Source organism: Otolemur garnettii, unplaced genomic scaffold (genome assembly GCF_000181295.1).
Source record: "Otolemur garnettii isolate 467f Iridium unplaced genomic scaffold, OtoGar3 scaffold00020, whole genome shotgun sequence".
NCBI classification, from domain to species: domain Eukaryota; kingdom Metazoa; phylum Chordata; class Mammalia; order Primates; family Galagidae; genus Otolemur; species Otolemur garnettii.
In genome coordinates, this window is record NW_003852415.1 from 5,850,445 (window position 1) to 5,874,879 (window position 24,435).

General features: G+C 43.9%; 1 protein-coding gene across 4 annotated transcripts in view; it reads left to right on the forward strand.

Moving 5' to 3' along the window:
• Positions 1 to 24,435, forward strand: part of NRXN3 (neurexin 3) — a 1,203,771-nt gene that overhangs the window by 642,685 nt on the left and 536,651 nt on the right. For 3 of the 4 annotated variants that reach the window (XM_012803512.1, XM_012803513.1, XM_012803514.1), the window contains exon 1: positions 5,417 to 6,621. The exons of the other annotated variant lie outside the window; for it this stretch is intronic. In XM_012803512.1, the coding sequence (XP_012658966.1) occupies positions 6,372 to 6,621 (250 nt within the window). In that variant the 5' untranslated portion in view covers positions 5,417 to 6,371. Of the gene's footprint in view, positions 1 to 5,416; positions 6,622 to 24,435 lie in introns of those variants that run through there. 4 annotated transcript variants of the gene reach the window in all.

The following is a 24,435-nucleotide window of genomic DNA, read 5'->3' on the forward strand; positions in this document are numbered from 1 at the left end:
TTTAAATTCTCACAACAGATCTATTAGATAGATGGTATGAGTATTCGTATTTACCAAACAGAGAAGCTAAACTGTAAAGAGGCTAAGATCATGTCTACGTGTCCACAGCACCTTATAAACAGAACCAGGGTTTGAATGGAGTCATTTGAGCACTGGAGCCCCCAATCCAAATCTGTAGACCCTCTCTGGGTGCCCCCAAGGGCAGGACTTTTCAACCGGTGTGTCATCAGATGATCTTAGGTGTACCATGAAAATGTATAAAGATCATTAATTAAATTATTTTCAAAAGAAGTTGAAACAACCATAAGTATATTCTTTTTTAACTCTTTTTTATGATAAACATAATTTAAGCATGCTGTGGAAGTTTAACCTATGGGTTCAAGTGTGCTGTGAGATAACAAAGGTTGAAAAACACTGCTCTAGGAAGTTGATCCCAATTTCTTTCCCCTGCTGCAAGACCCTCTATCTAGTACAAGAGCTCTTAATAAAGTCTTCCTCTCCAAAAACAAACAACAACAACAACAGAAACCAATAGTATCCCCTAAATCTTTCGTTTAACATTTTCTCCTGTAAACGCCATACAAATGAGACTATGCACTTTGTTATTGTATAATGATAATCCACATTATTTGATTCTTTAAAAGTAGATATTTCCATAGTGCCAAGGATGGAAAGTTTAGACATCTTACATTTAACGTAAGCTTCGCGAAGACTAACAAGGGATAAATGTCCAAATATCTCAATGAGAAACTGACCCCGGTCTTTGAGTGAAAAAAAAAAAAACAAAAAACCCAAAACGTCTATATTAAAATAACTTCGCTTGAGTTCTATGGAAGCAGGCTAAGGTTTACATAGGAACATTTCATATTTTTCTTGTCCTTAATGAAATGTGTAAACGTTCTAATGAAGTATATATCCCAGCCCCATTGTTCAAACTGAAGAGATTTGGAAGATTTCCTAGGGTGATTTTCCTCAACATCCAAATCCTGATATCCCTGTTTCAGCCACAAGGAGGACAAGGGAATAACTGTGGATGTTTATAAGAAGGATAAGCTAAAGAAACAGAAATAACCTATACCTTCTCTAAATCTTTTATTTCTTAATCAAATACATGTAGCAGTGAGATGTCTAAAAGAATAAAGCTTCTCTTTTATATCTCTAAATAGAAAATATAATCCAAGTCTGTTTTTCTGCGGGATGGCTTTCTTAAATGAGCAGAAGGATGAATTATGTGGCTGTAAATAAATCTACTGACATAATAAAGCAAACCTGGACTGTTTTATGGTGTCACTGGAGCCCCTGGATATATTTATAGCCATCTTAACAGTCACCTGTATTTTTTCAGGAATTTTCTTTCATTTCCCATTATGAGAATTTAGTTGTTATTTGGATTTGTATGTGTGTGTGTGTTTTGTTTTTCTCTCCCTCAGTTGCCTTTTAGAGTCCCATAGAGAGAAGGAAAATAAGGATTTTTCTACTCTTTGTTCTTGGAAAGAGAGCATCCTCCCCTAAGAGCTTAGGTGTCACCCAGACACTGGCTGTTCTGATGCTTTCTGGGCTTCCTGCGTCTGCGCAGTCATCATAGACGCGCCTGCAAAGAACAACTTGACAGGTATCTCCTGCCGGCAGCGAAGTGGCAAGTCAGAGTCTACACAAATGAGAGGAGGCCTGAGCAGAGACAGAATGTACAGTATTGTGAGAGACAAGACAGCAGACAGGGCAACTTCGCACCAGGATCCTGACGCCTGGCACGTTTTAGTACAATCACCAGGCTTATGTGAGAAGCCAAAAGATTCCCTCCCACTACCTGATAGCTGAGGCACAGGCCAAAACAAGACGAAAGGTCGGGTGGGTAAAGATTCTCATACTTTACCTTGGACATTCTCCTGGGGGATGCAGTCAGGGGAGCATTAAAAAAAAACAAGGAGAGGAAGTCTATAAATCCAGATCATGAAGTCTGAAGTACAAGACGATTTTTCACTTTTTAATTTTTTAACTGCATTCCATTTAGAAATTTCAGGATCCAAAGAGTATGGTTAGGATTACGTGGGGGTTTATTCAAGGATGGCTAAGTGTGGTTGTTCCCTTGAAATTATTTATACTTTACAACGTTAAATTTGGGTGAGCACAGATAACGTTTCTAAATCTATTTCTTTTCTATCTTCCAAGTGGACTCTCCTGTTCTTCCTGTAGCCATGCACTTGATTCCTAAGTATTCCCTCTAAAGGGACCCACCAGAGAGGGTCCAGCTCAGGAGGAAAGAGGGGAGCTTTTGATGGTAAGAGGAGATGGCAAGTCCTTCAGCTGGAATTCTTCCTGCAGGCAGTATTTAGATGGTCTTACTGGAGCTAAAAATCTTAAAAAGTGTATTTGCCATGTCAGCCTACTACAAACTAAAGGACCTGAGAAGAATGGAAACCGGAAAAGAAGTCTAAGTAGGCATTTGTTGAGCAGAGGGAGGGCTAGGAAAGACAGGAAACATGAAAAAATAACAATGTGTTAAGTTGAAGAACAATGTCCATTTTATCAGGATGACCGTGGGTTGTCCCTTTGGAGGGGAACTAGTAAAATAAGCCGGTCTCACATTTGTCCTCTGAAAAGTCTTCTCAGTATTCAACGATGTCCCCAAATGGAATCAGCCTACTGAAATTCACAATGACTACTTCTGACATTTTGCAAAAAGCAAATAAATAAATTATAAGAATGACAAATGAAATGAATAGTTCCAGCTGTGATGCACCAGCAGCACTCCCAGATTTTGTACTGCTTTAAGGATTTATTTTCACTTTATTGCCTGGCAGAGAATTAATTGCGAGGTCCATCTTAGCTCCCTATGCATCCTTAGAATGAAGTCAAAACAGAGTCTCCAACACTCAGTGCCAACTCAGAGAAGAAGGAAAGATTAAGTACAGAGGTGGTCAGCTTATTGACTCTGGAAAGCTTGTCTCTGGTGATCAATGTCGCTCAATCAGGCAAAGGAATCAGCAAAACTAATAGGATAAGAAGTAAGAACATATGAGTATGAGATTGGCAATTGGTTCATGGGATTTGTTCATTCAGCAAATATTTACCATGCTACCCATTTTTCCATGCACGCAGGATACGGGGGAGAACAAGACAAAGGCTCAGCCCTCAGGGTGCTTATGATCTTTTGTAAGGAGATAGACTGTGAACAAATACATGGCTAAAATAATTTCAGAAAGTGAACAGTACTGTGAAGGACATAACACAGGGTAATGGGAGAGAATGTCCAGGAGGTGACATTTGAAATACACCAATCACAAGACTTAGGGGAAAAGCCTTCAGACAAGAGGAAGACCTTGGGCTAGGAGAAAATTTGGCACATTCCTAGAGCAGAAAGATAGTCTGAGAGATTAGAGAGTGGTAGAGAGGGTGTTTGGTAGCTCATGGAGCTAAAGAATTAGACATAAGCCCAGTCCTTTAGGTCCCCTTAAGGCTGTGACTTAGAATCAGAAAAAGTCAGTTTGGAATTCACCTGGGGGACTAAATCAAGGAATGATTAGACTGAATGACTATTGCGATGAGTATTTAGAATATCAATTTCTGTCTGTCTTTTCTACTAATAATAGTACAAGATACTAAGTGCATATCTAACCTTCAGCTTATCTTTGTAGTGAACAAAGAGTACCACCATTGTCAGGCACTATGTCCAGATGCTGTGTATTGTCTCCTTTAAACCCCCAGCAAACTCACAAGGGAGGCATTGTCCACGTTTTACAGAGGAAGAAACTGAGGTCTAAATTGAGTATCCATAAACCGCACCTCTCCCTTGCTGCAGTGTTTCTAAGTGCATGTCATTGATTTAAACATTGTGTTTATGGGCACACCCAAAGGCATGGAAGACTTCATTGAAGAGCCACTTTCTGGGAGGCTGTGTATCCAGCATCACACTTAGGGCGGAGAGCCAGAACAGTCAGAATGATTCTGTGTACCATGTACAATGGGCAGCTGGGTGCTTTTTGTAGAACACCAGTTTCAGGATGAGAATACCAAATCACTACCATAAATTCTGAAATGGAATTGATATTTGACCTTGAAGAGAAACCACCTGTAGGGTTGGTATCTTTATCTGTTAGAGAGACATGCTAACTTCCTCAGCATCTCCCCGGGGTGTCTTGAGGATTGCTTTAATCCCTGTTCTTTATCCTCAGGGGGTTTGAAATGAGAGTAGGACTATATAATAGGTGCTATAAACTTTTTTTTTTTAAGCCACTAAATACAATATATATGAAACAATGTAACCGGCAGTATTATTCATCCCCCCAGCCCCAATGTAATGGGCTTTTTAACCAAGAGTAGGAGATAAGCAAAGCTAGCAGGGCCTAGGTGGAAACCGGCCTGATACGTACGGAAGAGCTGCCTGACAGGTTTGCACCGCCTGCCCATAAACGAAGGAGTGGAGGCTGCCTGATCCAGAATGTCACTGTTCCTCGGCAGAGCCCTGGGTCAGCCCCCTTCTGGAGTCACAGATGGCCGCAACAGGACAGGTGCTGCCAGTCCAGCTCTACTCTATAAGTTCAGCCTGGATGTAAACACCACCATCCTTTCTCTGGGGTTCTGCGCAGGGGATTTCACCCATCCAGGCAGCCCCTCTGTGATCTGTGTGAGAGAGGCCAGCCACGCCCCTGTCTGTGTGAGACAGGCCAGCCACTCCCCTTTGGTCGGCAGACTTGGCCCTCCCCGCCTCTAAAGTTCTTCAATCAGAAGCCAAGGGCGCCAACCACCTGGGTTTCAAATTCCAAACACCTGTCCTGTCCACCCGAGGTGGAAGCCACGTTCTGGAAGGGCAGCGAACCACTGAGCCCTTGACCCTCCAGAGTTTCTGGGCTGCCGGGTCCTCCTTCACTTTTCGAGAACCAGGATGCAGATTCCCTCCATTCGCCCTGTGGGTGTGGCCGTGAGCACCTGAACCCTGGTAGAGACAGCTCTGAGAGCAGCCACCTGACCCCCGCCAGGCGAAGAGGAGCCGGCGAGCGAGCAAGCGTGCGGCACGACCGCGTGCAGCAGCTCCAGGGCTTCCGCTGACTCAAAGGATTTATTTTTACATCTATTTGGAGCTACTTTGGCCTTAACCGCCGCCTTTAGTTTGTCCCAAACTGTAAAAGGTGCCTTGATCATTAGGCTTAGCGTGCCTGAGAGGAAGGGGGACAGGGTGATAGAGAAGGCGCAGCGTCTGTCTGTCGGTCGCCCTCACGCGCGCGCGCACAGCCCGGAGGCAGCCGGGGCTAGGAGGGCGTGCGGCGGGGAGGCTCGCGCGGGTGTATAGGAGCGTGCGCTTGAACGGGGAGGGCCGGGATTCCGGGTGGCTCCCGGCCCCGCCTTCCTCCGGAGCCAGCCAGTCCCTCGGCAGAGCGCTCGGGCTGCACTGATTTGCTCTCGGGAGTGCGCGATTTGCATATGACTTGCCTATTTGTGAATCTGGCTCCCCAACTCCTCGCTTCACTTCACCTGTGCTTCCCTCTTCTGCGCTCTTCGCAGGCGCCCGCCAGCCTCTGGCCACCTCTGCCGCCTGCCAGGCACCTCCTCTCGCGCTCTCCCCGATCTCGCCCACCCACCGCCCTCCTTCCAGTGCCTCGTTGGTTTGGGTGGCTGCTCCGCTCTGGGTTCCTCCTCCTCTCCTCTTTCTCTCCGGTCCTTCTCGTTCTCTTCCTCCGGCTGCTGCTGCTGCTGCTGCTGCCGCTGCCGCTGCCGCTTTACATCTAGTTGGGAAACCCGGGAAGCAGGCGGCTGCTCCATGGCGCTTTTCCAGAAAGCTCAGGGTTAATAGCCTTGGCGCCCTCCACCGATACTCCCAGGAACGCGAGAAGAACTCTTCCACCTGCCTGGCAGTTCTGCATTGCATCTCATGGAAGTGGAAACAGGAAAAAAACAAATGTTCAAACTCCTTGGATGTTGGAATAAACTAACCTGAACCTACTTGGGTCTCCTGCTGCCGCCTCCTCTTCCTTCATTTCCACCTTTCCTCTGTGGCTTCCCGGAGTGTACAGTTAAGTCATCAGACTGGAGGTGCCCAGACACCAGGAGGAAGCCGCGCTGGTCCTCCCTGACATGTGTGACATGCCGCGGCTCCCTGGGAGGTTTGCTAGACCTGGGTGGACTCTGGCATTCTAAATTTCAATCTGGGGAAAGGAGGGCTTTGCTTTTTATCTCTCTCTCTTTTTTAAGTATATCTTTCCCCCTCTCCTTTTAACTGACTCATCGTTGTCTTGAAAGAGCTGATTGCTTCCCTCTTCCCAAAATTCGGGTAACTCTTCTTCCTACTATGATGGGCCCTTGGGCATCATGAACTTCATTATTCCTCCTTGGCTGGAATTTAAACTGCCCATCTGTAGTGGTCCAGTGCGTTGACCATGCACCTGAGAATCCACGCGAGACGGAGCCCTCCTCGCCGGCCGGCCTGGACGCTTGGGATCTGGTCACTCTTCTGGGGATGTATCGTCAGCTCTGTGTGGAGTTCCTCTAATGTAGCTTCCTCCTCCTCCTCCTCCTCTTCCTCACCGGGGTCTCACTCTCAGCTCGAGCACCATTTCCATGGCAGCAAGCACCACTCCGTGCCTATTTCTATTTATCGCTCCCCTGTTTCCCTTCGAGGAGGGCACGGTGGGTCTCTCTGCTCTTTATCCTTTTAATGGGGCATAGTCATTCCTGAACTCACTTGCCTTTTAGGTAGTGTTACGGGGGGCGGGGGGAGAGAATTACAGAATTTCATTTAAAATGATGGAAAGCGTCACCGCCTGCCCACGAAGGAAGCACAGTTCCACTTTCTCTTATAAGGCTAACGTTTCCACCAGCAGCCCTTACTTTTCTCTAAAGCATTCCCCTTCCTTTAGCGCTCTCATTCATGGCTGTGCAAAGACCACACTCTCGCCCTTGCAACCTTCCACGCTCACGCCCCCTGTGAAGGCAGGCAACTTGTTATACAAGTCCCCATGCTGCACTTTGAGAAATCATTCATTCACCTTGCTCTCACCCTTCCTTTCTCTGGGCTTGTTTGGGAGCGAGGCGTGGGGGAAGTAGCAGGCAGCAAGAATTCTTATGTCTTCAGCCTGAAGTTGATTGAACAGCTGTAAGGGAGCCCAGGTAGTAAAGGTCAGGGCAGAGTAGCTCAGTATAAGAAGGCAGAAAATAGGATTAACGACCAGTGGCTGTTATTGTTCGTTTGGGCAGCTTTTTGTCTGCCCATATGTCTGGTGGAAAGAGCAACTATCTCCGAAACTGTCCATCCCGTATTGCTAACTACCAGCGAGGAAGCATTATGTAAGATAAGGTTAAGTTAATTTATAATTTATGCAGGTGTAAATTACAGTAACTTTGATTCCACCATTTATGGCAAATGTTTCGATTGAAGTTAACAGGGATGGATGTGTTTGTTCACATAATACAGGTTTGGTATGTTTTGCTCCAAACACCCCTCCTTTCCTGGAGGGAGAGATCTATGCTCTTAAAAATATTTTCAGCTCTCAGCAGGCTGCGTCTAAAAGGGCAATGTCTGTGATTAAGGCAGGCGCTTGCTGTAGTAAACTCTTCTAAAGGAGGGAGCTTCCTTATTTATTTACTATGCACTGCACTCAGATGGTGAGGAGAGCAGGAAGCACAGAGAGACCAGGAGACCAACCGCAGGAGCCCTCCAGGCAACACGAGTGTGAACCCCACTAGGGGCTGCCTGCCCTGGCTCCTACTTTGAAGACCTTTGCCATCCAGGCCCCCTCCAGAAAGTTGTCTCTTTCCACTGCCTCCTCGCTGTGGGCTTCTGCTGTGTAGTGGGAAGTGGAGGCACATTGAGAAAATGCCAGTGTACACTCTGGAGCTTTTTGGCTCTCTCTTTAAATTTTATTTGATGGAGTTGTCAAGCAGCTCATAGCTTGCTGGGTTGGTGGAGGATGCCGGACAGGAGGGAGTGCTTGATCTTGATCTAGCTGCTGTTTTCTCTGACTCTTGCAGGGTCTGATGCTGGCTCTCTAAAAAAGAAGATAGAGGAAGGAAGGAAAGAAGGAAGGAAGGAAGGGAGGGAGGGAGGGAGGAAGGAAAGGGAAGGGAATAAAGGAAGAAACAAAGAATCTAGGAGAAGACTAGAAGAGTGAACCACAGCCACAACAAAGCAATCTCACTGAGAGGGAGACTGTTAGCTCCTAAGGGGGAGGAGGTTTCGGGGAGTGGGGTGGGGGAGGAAAAGAAGGGAGTGGGAGGTGGGGGAAGCCAGACAGACTATTACTAATAGCCATAATTAAACTTTGAAACGCTCAGCGATAATTAGCTAAATTTTGCTAATTAGTGTAAATGATCAGCCGGGAGACAAAGATTATGTATTAGTTGGAGGTTATAGGCTGGCAAGGTCTTGATGTTTTCTGTTCAGGATGTAAACAGTTAAAAGCAGCTACTATGAAGTGATGGAATTTGCAGAGCAGTTCTTGGCTGGGGTTCCTAGGTGTCTCCTCCTCCCCTCCTCCTCTCCTCTCCCCTCCCTTCTCTTCTCCTTCCCCTTTTTCAGCTCAAGAGGTTGAGGCTTGCACAGGTTAAACATGATTCTTCTCTGTTTATTTCCTCAAGGATCAGTTGCACAGACTTCTCTAAATCTTTCTGACCGGCTCCCAGTTTGATTTCTCATTAACCTACATCTGATAAGATTCAATGTGATGGAAACGAAGAAGAAAGTAAATAAATGGCCAGAGACCCTAGAAAAGCCCCTCAGGTCCACCAGGGCTGTAGAGTGCAGTGGATTTCAGGGTCTGTCGTGGCTGAGATAAGAAAGCTCATGAATTCAACTCTTCAGAATCCTCTTTCAATCCTGAATTCCCAGCCCCTTGATTTGGGGCTTGGACAGTGAATGCATCTATATTAAGTAGGCTCCTTGCATATTTAATTAATGTTTTGGAGCTCAAAATGAAGAGAAGCAGCACTCAACAAAATGCCCCAACTTCTGGCTCCCGTCCCACCTCCAAGCTGTGACCTTTTGCATCTTTAACTAAAGGGACCAGAAGACCCCACAGAGCTTTGCTAATGTGCCTCTCATTCTTGCTTGGAATACACTTGCTTTCCCCTAGTCCAAGACAAAAGCCTAGCTAAACAGCAATTGTTTTAAAAAGTCTTCTGGGTGGAGGTGGTAGGAGGTGGAACATTGTGAGACTGATGGTTGTTATATGATGGTTTGCTGCCAACCTGATTTCAGACTTGAAGGCGGCATTCTCTATTGTCTAGGAAGAAATAAATGCCCTTCCTCTTGGTATAAAACAAAACTAGAGTCCTGAGTCCAAGAACCTTCTTTGGACTTAAGAGAGAATTTTGTTTTCTAACTATACTTGTTCCCCTGCTCATTTGCTGGGAAGCCAAAGTCCTCAGAGCTGCTGGTAAGCAGTTGTTGCCCACACTTCCCTTTCTCCACCGTCTGACCCTACAGTGGGATTCACACTAAGGCAGATGTAAGAAACAGAAATACTCCACAAAGAACTAGCATTTTACTCTCCCTTTTATTAATGCTTGGTTAGATTCCAGTCTCTAGAAAACTGATAGTTATAGATTTGCCTTAAGTCTTGATCCCAGGGCAGATTAGAGGATGCTGAAGTCCTTTGTGAATTGGGGAGATGAAGACCACACCTCTTTGGGGTGCCCCAGGGAGTCTCAGGTTAGGATTGTGCTTTGGGACAGAATTAACCCTCTTCTTAATGTGAATCTAGTAGGCTTTCCCCCAGTGTTCTCTTAGGATCCTCTCGCCTCTCTCTGCTCTCTTCTGTCTGACAATAATTCAGTTAACATTTTTTAAAAGCTCTAACCATGGCTCGGCGCCTATAGCTCAACCGGCTAAGGCGCCAGCCACGTACACCTAAGGTGGTGGGTTCGAATCCCCAGCCCAGACCCGCCAAACAACAATGATGGCTGCAACCAAAAAATAGCCGGGCGTTGTGGCGGGCGCCTGTGGTCCCAGCTACTTGGGAGGCGGAGGCAGGAGACTCGCTTGAGCCCAGGAGTTGGAGGTTGCTGTGAGCTGTAGTGCCACGACACTCTACCCAGGGGGACAACTTGAGGCTCTGTCTCAAAAAAAAAAAAAAAAAAAAAAAAAGCTCTAACCATGTGCCCGGCTGTGTGCTGTTGCTAAGGATATGGAACTAAATAAGACACGTGAAGTTCAGTTAGGGATAATTTCAGAGGTATTGATTACTATGAAAGATAAGAGCTTCTGTATTTTAAACAGGCAGGGAGTGGGTGAGTATCCAAACACCAAGCCAAACTAATTAATATCAAATCTAAATATTCTTTATGAAATGCAGACTTACATTCTTCTGGTATTCAAGATATCTCTCTATCCCTTGAGATTCTTTTTCATTCTCAGCTTTATTTATATGCTTAAATATCATGTTTATCAAGACATTAGATAGTTTAGAGATAGAGGGCACATAAATAGTAAATTTGTTTGTCAACCCTAAGAGAATTTATATATCCTTTCTTTTTCTTTTTTTTTTTTCTCCCTCTCTCATCTTTAAGATCTCTAGCATACATCTTTTGGAGAAATGTTTTAATATTTGTAGTTTAGAAATAGGTTTCTCCAGGGATTATACGTTTTCTATAATACCTATATATTTATTTATTTATTCATTTATTTACTTATTTAGAGATAGTCTCTAGCACTTGGACTAGAGTGCAGTGGTCATCTTAGCTCACTACAAGCTTAAATCCCAGGCATAAGCAATCCTCCTGCTTCAGCCTCCCAAGCAGCTGTAGCAGGACTCCAGGCCTGTGCCAATGTGCCCATCCAATTTTTTCTTTTTACTAGAGATGGAAGCCCCCCCCCCAACCCCCAGCCCTATGCACTATACAGGTAGTCCTCCACAAAATACCAGACCTTCCTGACTCTTTAGACTTTGGAGGAACTCACTGAGGACAGAACTCTCTAAGCTCAATTTTAAAAGGGGACACATCGCGATGTATTTACAGAGAGGTCTCTTGCTCAGAAACCAACCAGGTGTGTTTGTGCAGGGGGGCCACATAAGTCCGAGTCAAGCCATCTTAGTAGAAGTGATGGTAGTGGGCCCCCTGGTGACACAGGAGCCAGGCATCTTTCTCGATTCATTCATTGTCACAGAGACCTGCCGCTCAAGTTCTAGCCACAGGCTCGCTTTCTTTTAATCTGTTGAGCACAGCCTTCTGCTCAGCCAGCTGCTTTTAACCACTTTCTCTCTGCTTTCCTTCTTGAGATTCGGTGAACTGAATAATTCATGGTGTTGGTTGACAGGTAAAATGGTAAGATTTATATGTCTTTGGCCTTGGCAATGAATTAATTAAATTGGTTTCTCCTTTCTCTCCTCTAAATCCATTGTCTTTCCTCTCAACAATTTTCTGGCAATGGGTGGGTCTGGAGATGAACTTGTTTTTGAAAGACCACCATGGGATGGTGATGCTGTCCTGGTGTAAATATCTTCTGCAATTTTAACGTAGATCATTGCATGGGGGAGAGGTGAGGGCTGCTATGTTATAGAGAGATGGGATGAGATCACGTATGGTAGGACCTTGAGGGACCTGAGAGACAAATCTCTGAAGACAAACCTTGAACTCATCCGTGCTTCTCCTTTTAAGTTAGTTTACTAGAACTGCTGTAACAAAACACCACAGACCAGGTGGCGTGCACGACGGAAATTTATTTTTTCAGAACTCTGGAGGACAAAAGTCTAAGCTCAAAGGATCAGCAAGTTTCCATTTGGTTTCTTTGGAGGCCTCTGTCCTTTGCTTGTAGACGGCCCTTTTCTTTCTGTGTCTCCATACATTCTCTTTTCTTTGTGCATTCATCCCTGGTGTCTCTGTGTGTGCCTACATTTCCCCATCTTGTAAGGATAGCCCTCAGATTGGATTAAGACCCCCCCACCCTAAAAGCCTCATTTTAACTTAATTGTCCCTTTAAAGGCCCTATCTCCAAATATACTCACATTCTGAGATTCCTGGCATTAGGGCTTCAGCATATGAATTTTGAGGAGATACAATTCAGCCCTTCACACTCCTCTTCCTCCCCCTGGATCTAGTCACTGGGAAAGACACAAAGCTGTGCCATCCAGGGAATCCCAGTGGAATGCGAACTTCCATCAGGGAAAAATGAAACCTCAGTGACAATGGCGGGGATTTACAAAACTGATAAGATTGTGCCTCCAGAGGAAACAAGTGTATGCAGATATAGGAGAGACATGACGGTAGCTGGTTTAATTAAAACTTACATTTTCTTTCTCCTCTCTTTATCTTCTGTGACTGAGTCCAGACCTTACGACGCGTGGGCATTAATTTGCCTGAGTACAGGCACGTGCTCTGCAGAATGATCCTAAAGTCCACGCACTGAGCCTTTCTCTGCTTTGACGTGCCCCTCTGAGCCGGATCCCCCAGCTGTGCACCCACTTCTTTTATGAACTACACCTGCTCATTCTTTCCCTATCCTCAGACGCACACAGGCCACCCGCTCTTACACGGATCCTCCTTCAGTGAAAAAAAAAAAAAAAATAGGTCTACTCAGGAGGCTGGGGCAAGAGAATCGCCTAAGCCCAAGAGCTGGAGGTTGCTGTGGGCTGTGTTAACTGAGTATAAGTGACTACATTTTGTGCCAGCTGAAGAATATATCCTTTTTAAAAATTGGTCATTTTCAATTTCTCTGTTGGATTTTTATTTTTTGAAAGCTCATCTCGAAATATAATATGAGGTCGCTTGTTGTGATGCTGGGTGAGCTGATAGAGAAAAAGTGTTGCCTCCATAAAGCTCCGCTTGTTTTAAATCCTGAGCAAGACTTGAACTCTTTGGAAGAAACTCTCTGGACATGGAATGCATTTTTTTGTTTCTCTGTTTCTATGTTCGGACAGTTTCGCGGGGAAAAAGAAAATGAGAGTGTGTGTTGCTGATGATAACAGGTGAAGAATATTACAAAGTTCTAGCGGGCAGTGTGGTGTTAGGTGGAGAGTGAGGATTACGCTCGAAGTTCAGAGTTGGAGCAAACAGGTCTCAATCTTTGTTCTGTCACTTAGAGACGGCATGAGCCTGGAAAGTCATTTGGTTTGGGGCTTAATTTCATCATCTTTAGACTGAGAACTGTAATAATATTTAGTGTGTGTGTGTGTGTCACAGGATCATATGGGAGGTTAAAGAGTTGTGCTTTGTACATTGCTAACTACTGTGCACAGGTTAAATATTTTATGAGAAATATTTCTTGGCATTGCTGCCCCCTTTGAATTCCTTGCACGAGGTCAAGCTTCAGTGTTGAATGGAGAAAGCATGTGTCTACTGTTTCTCCTCATTTCCCTATTGATAGCAACACTCTGCCTCTAAGAGGTTGCTTCCTTTACCGGCCACTACTCTGGGTAAACGCAGATAATGAAACCTTAAGTGTATTTTCTTGTTTATGGCACTAGAAGACAGCATGTGCCAACAGGCAACAAGTTGTCCAGCTTGTGACTTGGACAACTGTCCCCTGAGGTAGAAATCTATGGCAGTCAGATCTTAGTCTGGGATCACAAATTATAACAAACCATTTATTTAGCAGCTCAGAGAGTTAGAGAAGTGAAAATAGAGAGCCCTCCAAGAAATATTCTGAGACCACTTTGGAAATTCAGAAGCGGATTGCATTTGTAGTAAACTTGTATAGAATTCCGGCATTCCTGTATGTTCATTGAAAACTAAAATTTTAATCTGGTTTAGGCTAGGAAGATGTGGGTCATTTTAGGAAAACTACCCTCAGATCTAAAAATAAAGAACTTCTTTTAATGTAATTTCTTGTTCCTTTACTTATCAGGGCTCAAAGGTGATTGACAAACTGGGCCACGTTACAATGCTAAAACTCTTAGGGTTCACTTTGTAGAGGCTGAATTGAAGACCAGAATTCTTATCAGAAGACAGGGTGCCGAGTCATAGATTTTACCCCGAGTTTCCCCCTGAGCACTCTAGCACTTTGGATTATGACTTTTTTAATTGTATTTTAATTGGGGGCCATTCTGTGGGATACTTAACTTTCTCACCCACCTTCTTCCTTTCCCTGTCATTTTCTGCGTGGCATACAGTGTGTGTGTGTGTGTCTTGAGACTATTGCCGGGGAAACTGTATTTTTCATTTCCGTCTCACTGGTACAATGAGATGGTTGAGTGAGATGCTCTCTCCAAATGTTTTCCAGCAGTAGGAGTGCACGATTCTCTGATTTGTATGTCTTTAAAGACACCACGGTGCATCTTAAACCTATCTGAGTTCTACAAGTCTGCCAGTATTTTATAGGTCTATTTTCTTGACAATCACAATAACTTATGCCAAAGCCACGAGCCAGGTTTTCTCTTTTCCCCTCAGAGAGAAGCAGCATAATGTGTGAGAATGGCACAGTGTGATGCTATAAAGCCCGCAATCCAGCTTCAGCACAGAGTCCCGCTGAGGCAGGGAGAACACAGCTTTCATTTAAACACACCTTATTAGTACTAGAAAGGAGCTTTGCGTTGTGTTTAAAATGCTCTGCTGTGTTTAGCCATATCAGGGCAGGGGGCAGTATAGCAACTGAGTATATACAGAGCAAGTGGTTTATTTCCACTTTCAGTTAGGGTTTTGAGTGAGACTTGCTTGGATCATATACCAGTACAGAATGCACACCTACTGTGTGCCAGGCAGTCTTCCAAATGCTGTTTGTCTGTGACTTCATTTAATTCCTGATAGCCTTTGAAATTAATAAGGTTACTGCTATTTTATAATTAAAAACACAGAGACTCAGAGTAAGGGGCTTAAGGCTTAACTTAAGTAATTGGATGGTAAAGGCAGGATTTAAACCCAGTTGTAACCACAAAGCACCTGGTCTGTCGCAGTCCATCAACTGCCGCCTAGTCCCTATCAACTCAAGAAACAGAAACAAGCACATCGTGCTTGTTTGTTGGGAATAGAGTACATGGGTTATTGGACTGTTCTGATGAACGCTGGTAGCCCACCTTTCCAAATGCCTGCACAGTGTCCAGTTCCTCATAAGGGCTCAAATGTTTGTCAGTCTCCCTGAACCCATTCTAACCCGAGAGATAGTAAATAAAAGGGGCATTCTGACCAAAATTCACATCTGAGATGTGTTTTTTGCATGAATGAGTGAATGAATGACTGAGTGCTATGCCTCGTCCACTCTCATGCACCAGAAGAGGCGGGATGCTAGTTTCTAAGAGGCAAAAGGCAGGGGGAGTCGTGCCCCTTTCGAAAGTCCATCCAACAGGCTCATAGAAATCAGATATGACAAAGTTCACTTTCCCAGGTGGGCAAAGTAAGGACTCCTCCAAGGGCATTTAGTCAGTGCTGGAATTGGTTAAGAGCCCAGGCATCAGGACTCTGACCCCATGACCCTTCCTTTCCTCTAATTCTCCTTCAAGATGCTTTCTCCCCCCTCTCTTTCTACAGAACATCTCTGCTTAGCCAGATGAAGATACTGATCCACCAAGGTTGGACTCGCCTGGCCTTTTGTTAAAATTAATTCTTCATGAGCATCCTTCTAGTAGGTGCCTGGCTTTGTGTGCGTGATGAAATGGTTTCTTGGAGTGTTGTAAAGGCTGCCTGTTTATGGGAGAGCCCAGAGTGACAAAGTGCTCAGATTCAGGATCCCAGACAGCAGGACACTTTCTGTCCTAGTGGGGTATCCCTCATCAGAAAGCAGGAAAGGAATGGGCCCTCTCTTCCCCTAACATTGCCCCCTTTCTGGAAGTTGCGACCGAGTTATTAATTGAAGACCTGTCCCCAGCCTCAGTCCTGATCTCTTGCTTATCAGCCATTGAAAGGCGACAGAAGCATAACACTTCTAAAATCCCAGCAAGCCACATTTTATGAAATAAACGTCCCACCCCTTCCTTATTTATTGTTTCAAAATATTCCCCTCACCTCAACATTAAATGTAACGTGCATACCCCTAAGTGGCTTTTCCCCCAAATAATGAATTTTGACTCTTTCTGAGTTGGTCTTTCAGAATTTGGATATAATTACATACTTTGGTTGCAAATTGTCGTTTTTGCTATATAAGAAACTATTGGAAATGATCTGCCTACTCCTGTAGTTTACAGATTATATGCTTCGGGACTGGGGGTATCTATTTAGGCTGCTTTTCTGTGTGGCATATGGAAGGAAAATGCACTCGGGGTGAGCCACCATGGCTGCTAGGGAGTAGAGAAAGTGAAGAGCGTGTGGTATTAAGCTGAACCAGCGTGGCTTTTTTACTTAGCATCTATTTCCTTTGCACTTTTGTTATTTGATGGTGTCATGGAAGGGAGAGGGGGAGGAGGCAGGCCTAGTGTCGCTATCTTCAGAGACTCCAACAAGGAGGAAGAAATAGTCAGCCCAAACAGATGAAATGAAAATTAGAAATTGCTGTGCAGAAAGCTCATTTTCTGAAGAGCATGGAAGACCTGTAGGAGTGTCGAGGTGTAGATGACATCGTCAGGGACGTGGATTTGGGCGTGCGCTTATCTTCATCATAGCAGCAATGACAAGCAAAGAGGAACTGACCAGTTTCTCTAGGATGGACTTTGCCTCCGTGGTTCCAGGCAAAATTTTAAAAGTGAAAATTTTAGAACTTGCGTAGGTCAATCAACTCCTGGCTTCAGTTTTCAGACTGACTGTGAAAACGCCATGATAGGCAGCAAAGGCCTGGGAGTGTCTTTATAACTGATAACTAATAGAATAATGCTGATTGCTTTGAGAGTCTTTTTACATTTTTTGACCAGGGTTGGGTTTGAACCTGCCACCTCTGGCATTTGGGGTTGGCGCCCTACCCTTTTGAGCCACAGGAACCACCCTTGAGACTCTTTTTAAAAATCAAATCCTAAAGTTCCTTATGAAAAAGACAGCTAGACAACAGATAAGGCAAAACTCTCTCAGACTCTTGGGTTCATTCTGACTATTTTGAAAAAAATTTGAAGAGATGATTAAAGGGTTACATTTAAACTGTTGAGAGAATTTATCCTCCTTAGCAATTTGGGTGAAGAGAGGGTCCTATAGTTTGGATAGCCAAAGTTTTATTGTATTTTTTTTTCATTAGCCAATTTTTTAAATATATTTTCCCACAAATCTGTCTCTGAATAGATGGATAAACATTTTTAAGCATTCCCTCATGGTAATTCAAATTTCTTAAATGAAATGAACCCAAGAAATTAAACCTCTACTTTAGCAAGAGTGGTAATATCTACTTTAGTCTTTAATAATAATTATTATAGTAATATCCCATTTTTTATTCTTTCAATGTCCCTGGCATTTTTCTAAAGGTTTTAGTTCAGTTTAATTCTCCTATTAGGTAGATAAAGTTGTTTTCCCATTTTAAAGATGCAGACTCTGAGGCAAAGGACGTTTGAGTCACTTGCCTAAGGTCGTATGGTTAATGCATGACAGAAACAGATTGGATATCCAAACAGTTTGAGTCCAGAATGTGCTCTTAATATTTCAGTATTTCTGTAATATTACCTGGATGGTAGAATAAATTTTCAAAGTGACACGCTTAAGTAGAATACTTGATCATTTTCTATTTTTAAAAAAATTAAGAATATTAAGAACGACGTGATTTATTTACATACTTGTTTTTGCACAGGTTGACTCAAAGTTGTAAGTGTGCCTTCATCCAGATAGTGTGCATGGGACCAAATAGGTGGGAATTTTCCCAAGAAGGCTTGATCATGTTTAAAAGGACCTTTTATGTTCTACCTAAAGCCAGGATAGATTGAGGCCCATGCATTATTTCTAACTTAACAGCTAACAGTACTCCTTGTGTTAAGTACTTCCTAGGGTTGACTACTTAAAAGAATGCTTTAGCTCACTGCACTTAATCCTGACCATCCTTTGAGGTAGGTATTTTTATTATCATGAATTGCTAGTAATGTTGAGCTTCAGAGAGTTAAGGGACTCACTCAAGTTCGTCCCCTTACTAACAGGTCAGTCCCTTGTGTCTACTGAACTTTTAGGTCAGGTAATCTGTGCAAATGTGGGCATGTTCCTAGATACTGAACGCATCTGAACAAAAGACGTCCTTATATTCACAAGTCCTGTTACATTATAGGAAAGGCTTTTCAAATGGTTTTTGGAAATACATCCCAGTTCTGGCAAAGAACGGTTACATATTCAATCAAGGACCCAAGTGTGAGCCCCACCCTCCCCCCATGGACATGGAAGTCCATTGGTGGCCCCCACTCCTCATTTTTGGTTCACTGTAAGAAACTCTTTTTTTTTAGGAAATTTACTTTCTAACAAAACCTACAGACTTTTTCCTCAACCTATAATTTTAGACAACCCACCAACTCTTCCTGGTTTTGGCTTTCTCATCTGCAAGGGAGGGAATGGTCAGTACTGATGGTGAGGTGGCCTGCCACTTTGCCTTCCCGTGTGCAGTGTTCACCTTTCTATTAAAGCTGATAGGCAAAATTCTGATGATTTCTAACATACCTCTCTACCCTTCTGAGGCCACCTTAACGCTACTTTTATTCTTGGTCCTTCACACATATGGCAGCAGTGCATTAATTATGTTGGTAAAATTAATGAAATGGATATGTCAAGGCATGTTTTTAATTTGAGCGAGCATCTGTGTTTACATATGTATGTAGGTGAATGTATGAGCCAGAAAAAAGCAAACCAAAACCCCCAACAAGGTAGCATAAAGGCTACCCCAGTAAGCTCCTACCTGGCATGTAAAGATCTCACTAAGCCCTCTGTGCATTACAAGTGCAGGGGTGTCACAGTGCCTGCTTCTTACTGCCATGGTGTCCTTTTTATCAGTGCAGTGTTGCCACTGGGCTCATGTCAACCTGTCAATAATAATCTCAGAGGAGGACAGCTTTTATATGAAATAGGACTGTAAAGCCAGAGCCCTGGTCCTCTGTGGCCAATCCCTGTGTAGGGGTTAAGTCTTTTTCTTGCTTTTTCCGCACCAGATAGCCATTTTGTGTGTATGTATTGATAGCTCACTATTAAGACTTATTAGAATAGATACCATTTAAAACTTTCTTTGCAGTGTCTCACACCTGTAATCCTAGCACTCTAGGAGGCAGAACCGAGCAAATAGCTTGAGCTTAGGAGCTCGAGACCAACCTGAGCAAGAGTGAGACCTCATCTCTGTTAAAAAATTAGAAAAACTAGCCAGGTATTATGGCAGTCACCTGTAGTTCTAGCTACTTGGGAGGCTGAGATAAGAGGTTCACTTAAGCCCAGGAGTTTGAGGTTGCTGTGAGCTGTGATGTGACGCCATGGTACTCTACCCAGGGTGACAGACTGAGACTGTCTCAAAACAAACAAATCCTCCCCGCCCCCCAGACTCTTTCAGACAGTTCTCAGATAGTGTTGCTTTATTTCCCTTCACAGTGTAACTCCATATTTGTGACTCAGAAATAGACCCACAACCTCATCCCAGCCTGGAGCAATGCCCCTCTTCCCTTAGTCATGTTCTGATGAAGAACCGTCCACTGGACAAACAATCTGCTTTACATTTGAAGACTCATCAAATGCTCAACCTGCAAGAGGTCCTTAGAGATCTTTCCCAATCCTATTATTTTTCACGTGAAAAAAACTAGTAGTAGACTAGTTTTAGGATTGTTCCCAAACCACACTTCTCAAATGACCTACAAATTTTCAGATTCTCTGTTTAGTCCTATTTCTACGGCACAGGGACATTAGTTCTCAGGCTTTCCACGTGTCACCTGTTTTGCTGTGGACTGGGAGACTGGGATCATCTCCAGCACAACTTGAATAACAAATCAGCATGAGAGCTGCAGAGAGCAGCCAGGCAGCCCAGAGACTCCAATTGCTTGCGCTATTTCCCGTAGTTGCCACCCCAGAGCACAGCTCCCACTCCTTCCCTGGCGTGTGCTCCCCACAGGGTCCCCGGCTTTCTCTCTGCCCCACAGCCTGGGAGGGAAACTCAACATGCTGCAGTTCAATCAAACTGTTTGATGAGAGCTTCTGAGCCTAATTACATGGAAGGTTTTACCCAGTGAAAGGAAAGAGAATGGGAGAAATTAAATTGAAGTGTAAATCATTCAAGGGCTTACATCCTGTGCTTTCTTTCCTTTTAATCAAGAGTTAAATGAGAGGAGAGTTTTAAGGATCTTCATAAGACACCATTAGCTCTTGACTGAGGGTAGTTTGTCATGAAAAGAAAAGTGGACAATCTGTCCATTAAAGGAAGTGTCTGAAGGTCCCATGCTGCAGCTTAGGAGCAGGACACTGGACGGTGAGACAGGTGGTTTTTCTGTGACTATTTCATGTTTAATTCCCCTTGATAGTACACTTTCTAGTACACATTAGGTGCTCAATAACTGCTTTAAATTAATGATTTGGCATATACGTAGTGTGTGATTGGGGCAATGATACTCTTCTATAGGAAGGCATAATATGTTCTGAATTCATTCAGTAAGACACTACCCCTGAAATTAGTATTCAGAGTTATGGCCAGTTTCCCTTTGTGGTTGATGTCAGGTGGATATATCCCTCTAAAACTACTGCTATCTGTAGAATGTTTTATGATGTCTCAGGGAGACTCATGATCTTTTTTGATCCTCAGCACAGCCCTGTACAGTAGGAGGACAAGTGGGATGATTGTTGCTTGTACCATATTTTTAGCTGATGGGATCAAAACCACAGGAGCATAAATGACTTGACCCAAGTCATTTGAGCATTAAGTGATGGGGCAGTAGAAACTGATACACTGCTTCTGCCCATTAGATCACTCTGTGTGACCTCGTAGCTTCTGCAGCATTCCTGGGATTTTCGGTATAAGAAGGGGAGTAAACAGAAGAGTGTTTGCAGAAGAAATGCATTCACAATTACTGAGTACTTACAATCAGCGGTGCAGGGCAGTGCAGTGGAAATTGCAACATGGTTTTTGCCCTCAAAAGCTTACAGAGCGGTTACGGATTTTTAAGACTGATTCTTACTTAGATCTATCATTTCCATCCCTACAGCAGGGGCAACCATGTCACTCAGAAAGTTGTTCCAACCTCCCTCAGCTTCCATTTGCCCCCACCAGCCCACATTCCACCCAGCTTTGGAGCCAGGCATTGGAAGTGCAAGGTGATCATGCCACCCCATGGGCTTCTTATGGCCCACAGCATGAAGTCCAGTCAGGTTGTGGCATTCTCTCTGTACCCAGAACAAGGCCCCTTAGCATCATGTTCTGGCCCCTGCTTAATCTCCTAACATAGTCTCTAGCTACCTCAGTCTTCCCACCAAAGGGCCTTTACATGATCCGTTCCTCCACTCTAGAATGTCTTCACCCACGTTGTCCCATGCCACTCCTTCGGACCATAACAGCAGGCTTCAATTTTGATGTCCTCTCCTCTAGGGCCCTTCCTTAATGACATAGTCCAAAAAGTACTCCTTGGAGTCTCACTCCAACATATAGCCTTGTTTGCTTTTCATCACAGTCTGCTTATCCCTGTGATAGCTCCTTATGTGTGCATGGATTCCTTCAACGCACTAAGTATAAACTGTGAAATCAGAGACCTTGTCCATCTTCCTCACAGCTATATCCTAGTGCCTGAAATACTGATTGGCAGAGAACAAGTTTCTGTAAACGTTTGTTGAATGAAGGGATGAACAGATAATTGGCATAGATGCCCGCTCCCTCAGTATAATTCTTACCCAGCATTTTAACCTCAATGTTCAGGAGGCTCTTTAAAAACTCTGCAATCTTAGCTTATACTGCTTCCCATGGTTGAGAATCTCTCCTCTCTGGTAGACTTCTGCTAATTCCTCACATTATAGCTCACTCTAGAGTATCTAGTCTGCTAAGTTTGCCCTATCTCTCATCTGCACAGCGAGTTTATCAGCCTTCTGTGGTGTTTTTTTTGCTCCATGGCACTTTTTTCACTGAGTAATTACAATTATTAAACACATATTAAATCTTCTGTTATTTTCTAGGTACTGCCCTGAATGATAGGGAGTTAAGTCTGAGTAAGATTTGGGGCCTGCCTATAAGTGGTTCATGCCTTGGTGGAAGAGCCGACTCTTATTTTATTGATGGTGATTATTTTTCTTACTAGACTCTGATGAGAAAAACCAGAGGGTAAAGGTAAGAAATGACATTCACTCATTCATTTCTATATTTTGATTGGATGGCGTAGCTCTTTTGTAAAGGGTAGTTGAGGACACTCATTGAAGAATCTAGGGAGTGTGTGGAAGAGGAAAGAGCGTAAAGCATTTTAACTCGCGTTGTAGTATGGCAGGCATCCTAAGCTGAGTAGAAACTACCGTGGGGACTTAGAGGAAAAAGAGATCATGACCAATTAAGTCATTCAAAAGTCCTTTGGGGAAAAATAAAACTTTATATCATGTTTTGAAGAGTGATTTCCACCAGCATTCTGGAGATGAGGTGGCATACGCTCAGGAAATAATCAGATGTTCGGGGGTCTGTGACCCAGTTTGCTGAGTGGTGAGCACAGGGGGGAATATGGTGAGAAGGGCTGGCAAAGAAGGTTGGGGCTCTCTGTTGTAAAACACCGAATCATAATTATAATTACAGGTGATGTCTTTGGCATTGTGCAGTTTACCAAGCAGCGCTGTAAACATTTTGTGATATATTCCTTTTAGTTATTTGCTATTATTTTATAATTATCACAAGAGGGGTAGAAGGTCAAGGCTGAGGAGCTGATGCTTAAATCTTACAGGAGGGTGCTTGTATCTCCTCAAAATGTGAAACTGGGCTCGGCGCCTATAGCTCAACCGGCTAAGGCGCCAGCCAAGTACACCTAAGGTGGCGGGTTCGAATCCCCAGCCCGGACCCGCCAAACAACAATGACAGCTGCAACCAAAAAATAGCCGGGCGCTGTGGCGGGCGCCTGTGGTCCCAGCTACTTGGGAGGCGGAGGCAGGAGACTCGCTTGAGCCCAGGAGTTGGAGGTTGCTGTGAGCTGTAATGCCACGGCACTCTACCCAGGGGGACAGCTTGAGGCTCTGTCTCAAAAAAAAAAAAAATGTGAAACTGGTATTATAACTCCTTTGCTTAACAAACAAAACAAAAGCAAAGAAACAATCAACCAAAAATGTCTTTTTTCATGGGTTTCCACTGCCCTTCACATCAAGATAAAACTGTTTAATGTGGCCCACAGGTGCTTGGCTGGTCTGGTGTCAAGGCCCCCACGGGGGCCCTTCTGCCTTGTCTGTTCTAGTCCCCCAGCCTTCTCCTTACACTCTTATTCATCCCATTTATTCATCCTTGTCTCTTCCACTGGTTGACACCTACTTAACCCTGACGTCTTTGCTTTAGGAAGCCCCCCTTCCACTTCTTTGAGAAATTAAAATTCCCAGAATATAGGTTCTCATACCCTTCTGGAACGTTCCCCACTTTCACCTTCCACAATTTCTGTTTTATATCTGGTCATGAAGTCCTTTGTTCAATACCTGTTTTTCTGCTCAGGCACTATGACTTGCACCTATAATCCTAACACTCTGGGAAGTTGAGGCAGGTGGATTCCCTGAGCTCAGGGTGTCAAGACCAGCCTAGCAAGAGCAAGACCCCATCTTTACTAAAAATAGAAAAAAATAGCTGGGTATTGTGGTGATCCCTGTTGTCTCAGCTACTTGGGAGACTAAGGCAAGAGGATCACTTGAGCCCAGGAATCTGATACTACTGTGAGCTGAGATGATGCCATGGCACTCTACCTAGGGTGACAGTGAAACTCTTGTCTCAAACAAACAAACAAAAGCCATGTATTTCCTAAGTAACTCCATTGAGATCAGATTGGGTTGCCAGATTTAGCAAATAAAAATGGAAGACATCTAATTAAATTTGTCATTTAGATAAACAACCTATTTTCCTTTAGTGTAAGTATGTCTCTTACAATGTTTTTTCTGTAGTTCGCTGTCAAAAACCCTGTTATTTATCAGAAACTCACCTTTAACAGGGCAGCCTATGTTTTGTCTGACTCTTCCTAGCACAGTTGCTGGGGGTGCCACAAACGAGTATTCATCCAACGTTGGCTGAATAAATACGATGAGTTTAAAATACAATGAGTTTAAACATATTCTGGCAATGCCATGTAGGGTGAACTGCAGTGACAAAGGCTGAATTAGGAAGGACGAAGTAGCTGATTTTCAGAGTCATCAAAGGGAAAGTTGATAAAGACAGGGTGGTGACAGTGAGGATGGAAAGTTAGAGATGGATCGGGGGCCATTTCCAAGTGGGGATCAGAATCTCCACAGGTGTGACTTTGACACAAATTAGGCCCAGAGTCATGGCACCAAGACCATTTCAAATGACTGGTGATCAGTATCAAACACAGTAACAAAGGTATAAATAAACATAGTCCTTTTCATTCATATCATGTTTGACAACTTGTACAGTGTTCTATGTGAAACATTCTCCTGAGTAGGAGAAGATTGTTTCTCAAAGATGTCCATTTAATTATAGCTTTTCTTTGTAAATTCAGTTACATTTCCCAGTCAATGTGGTTTTTGGTTTAGAGACATTTGTCTTCATTTCTG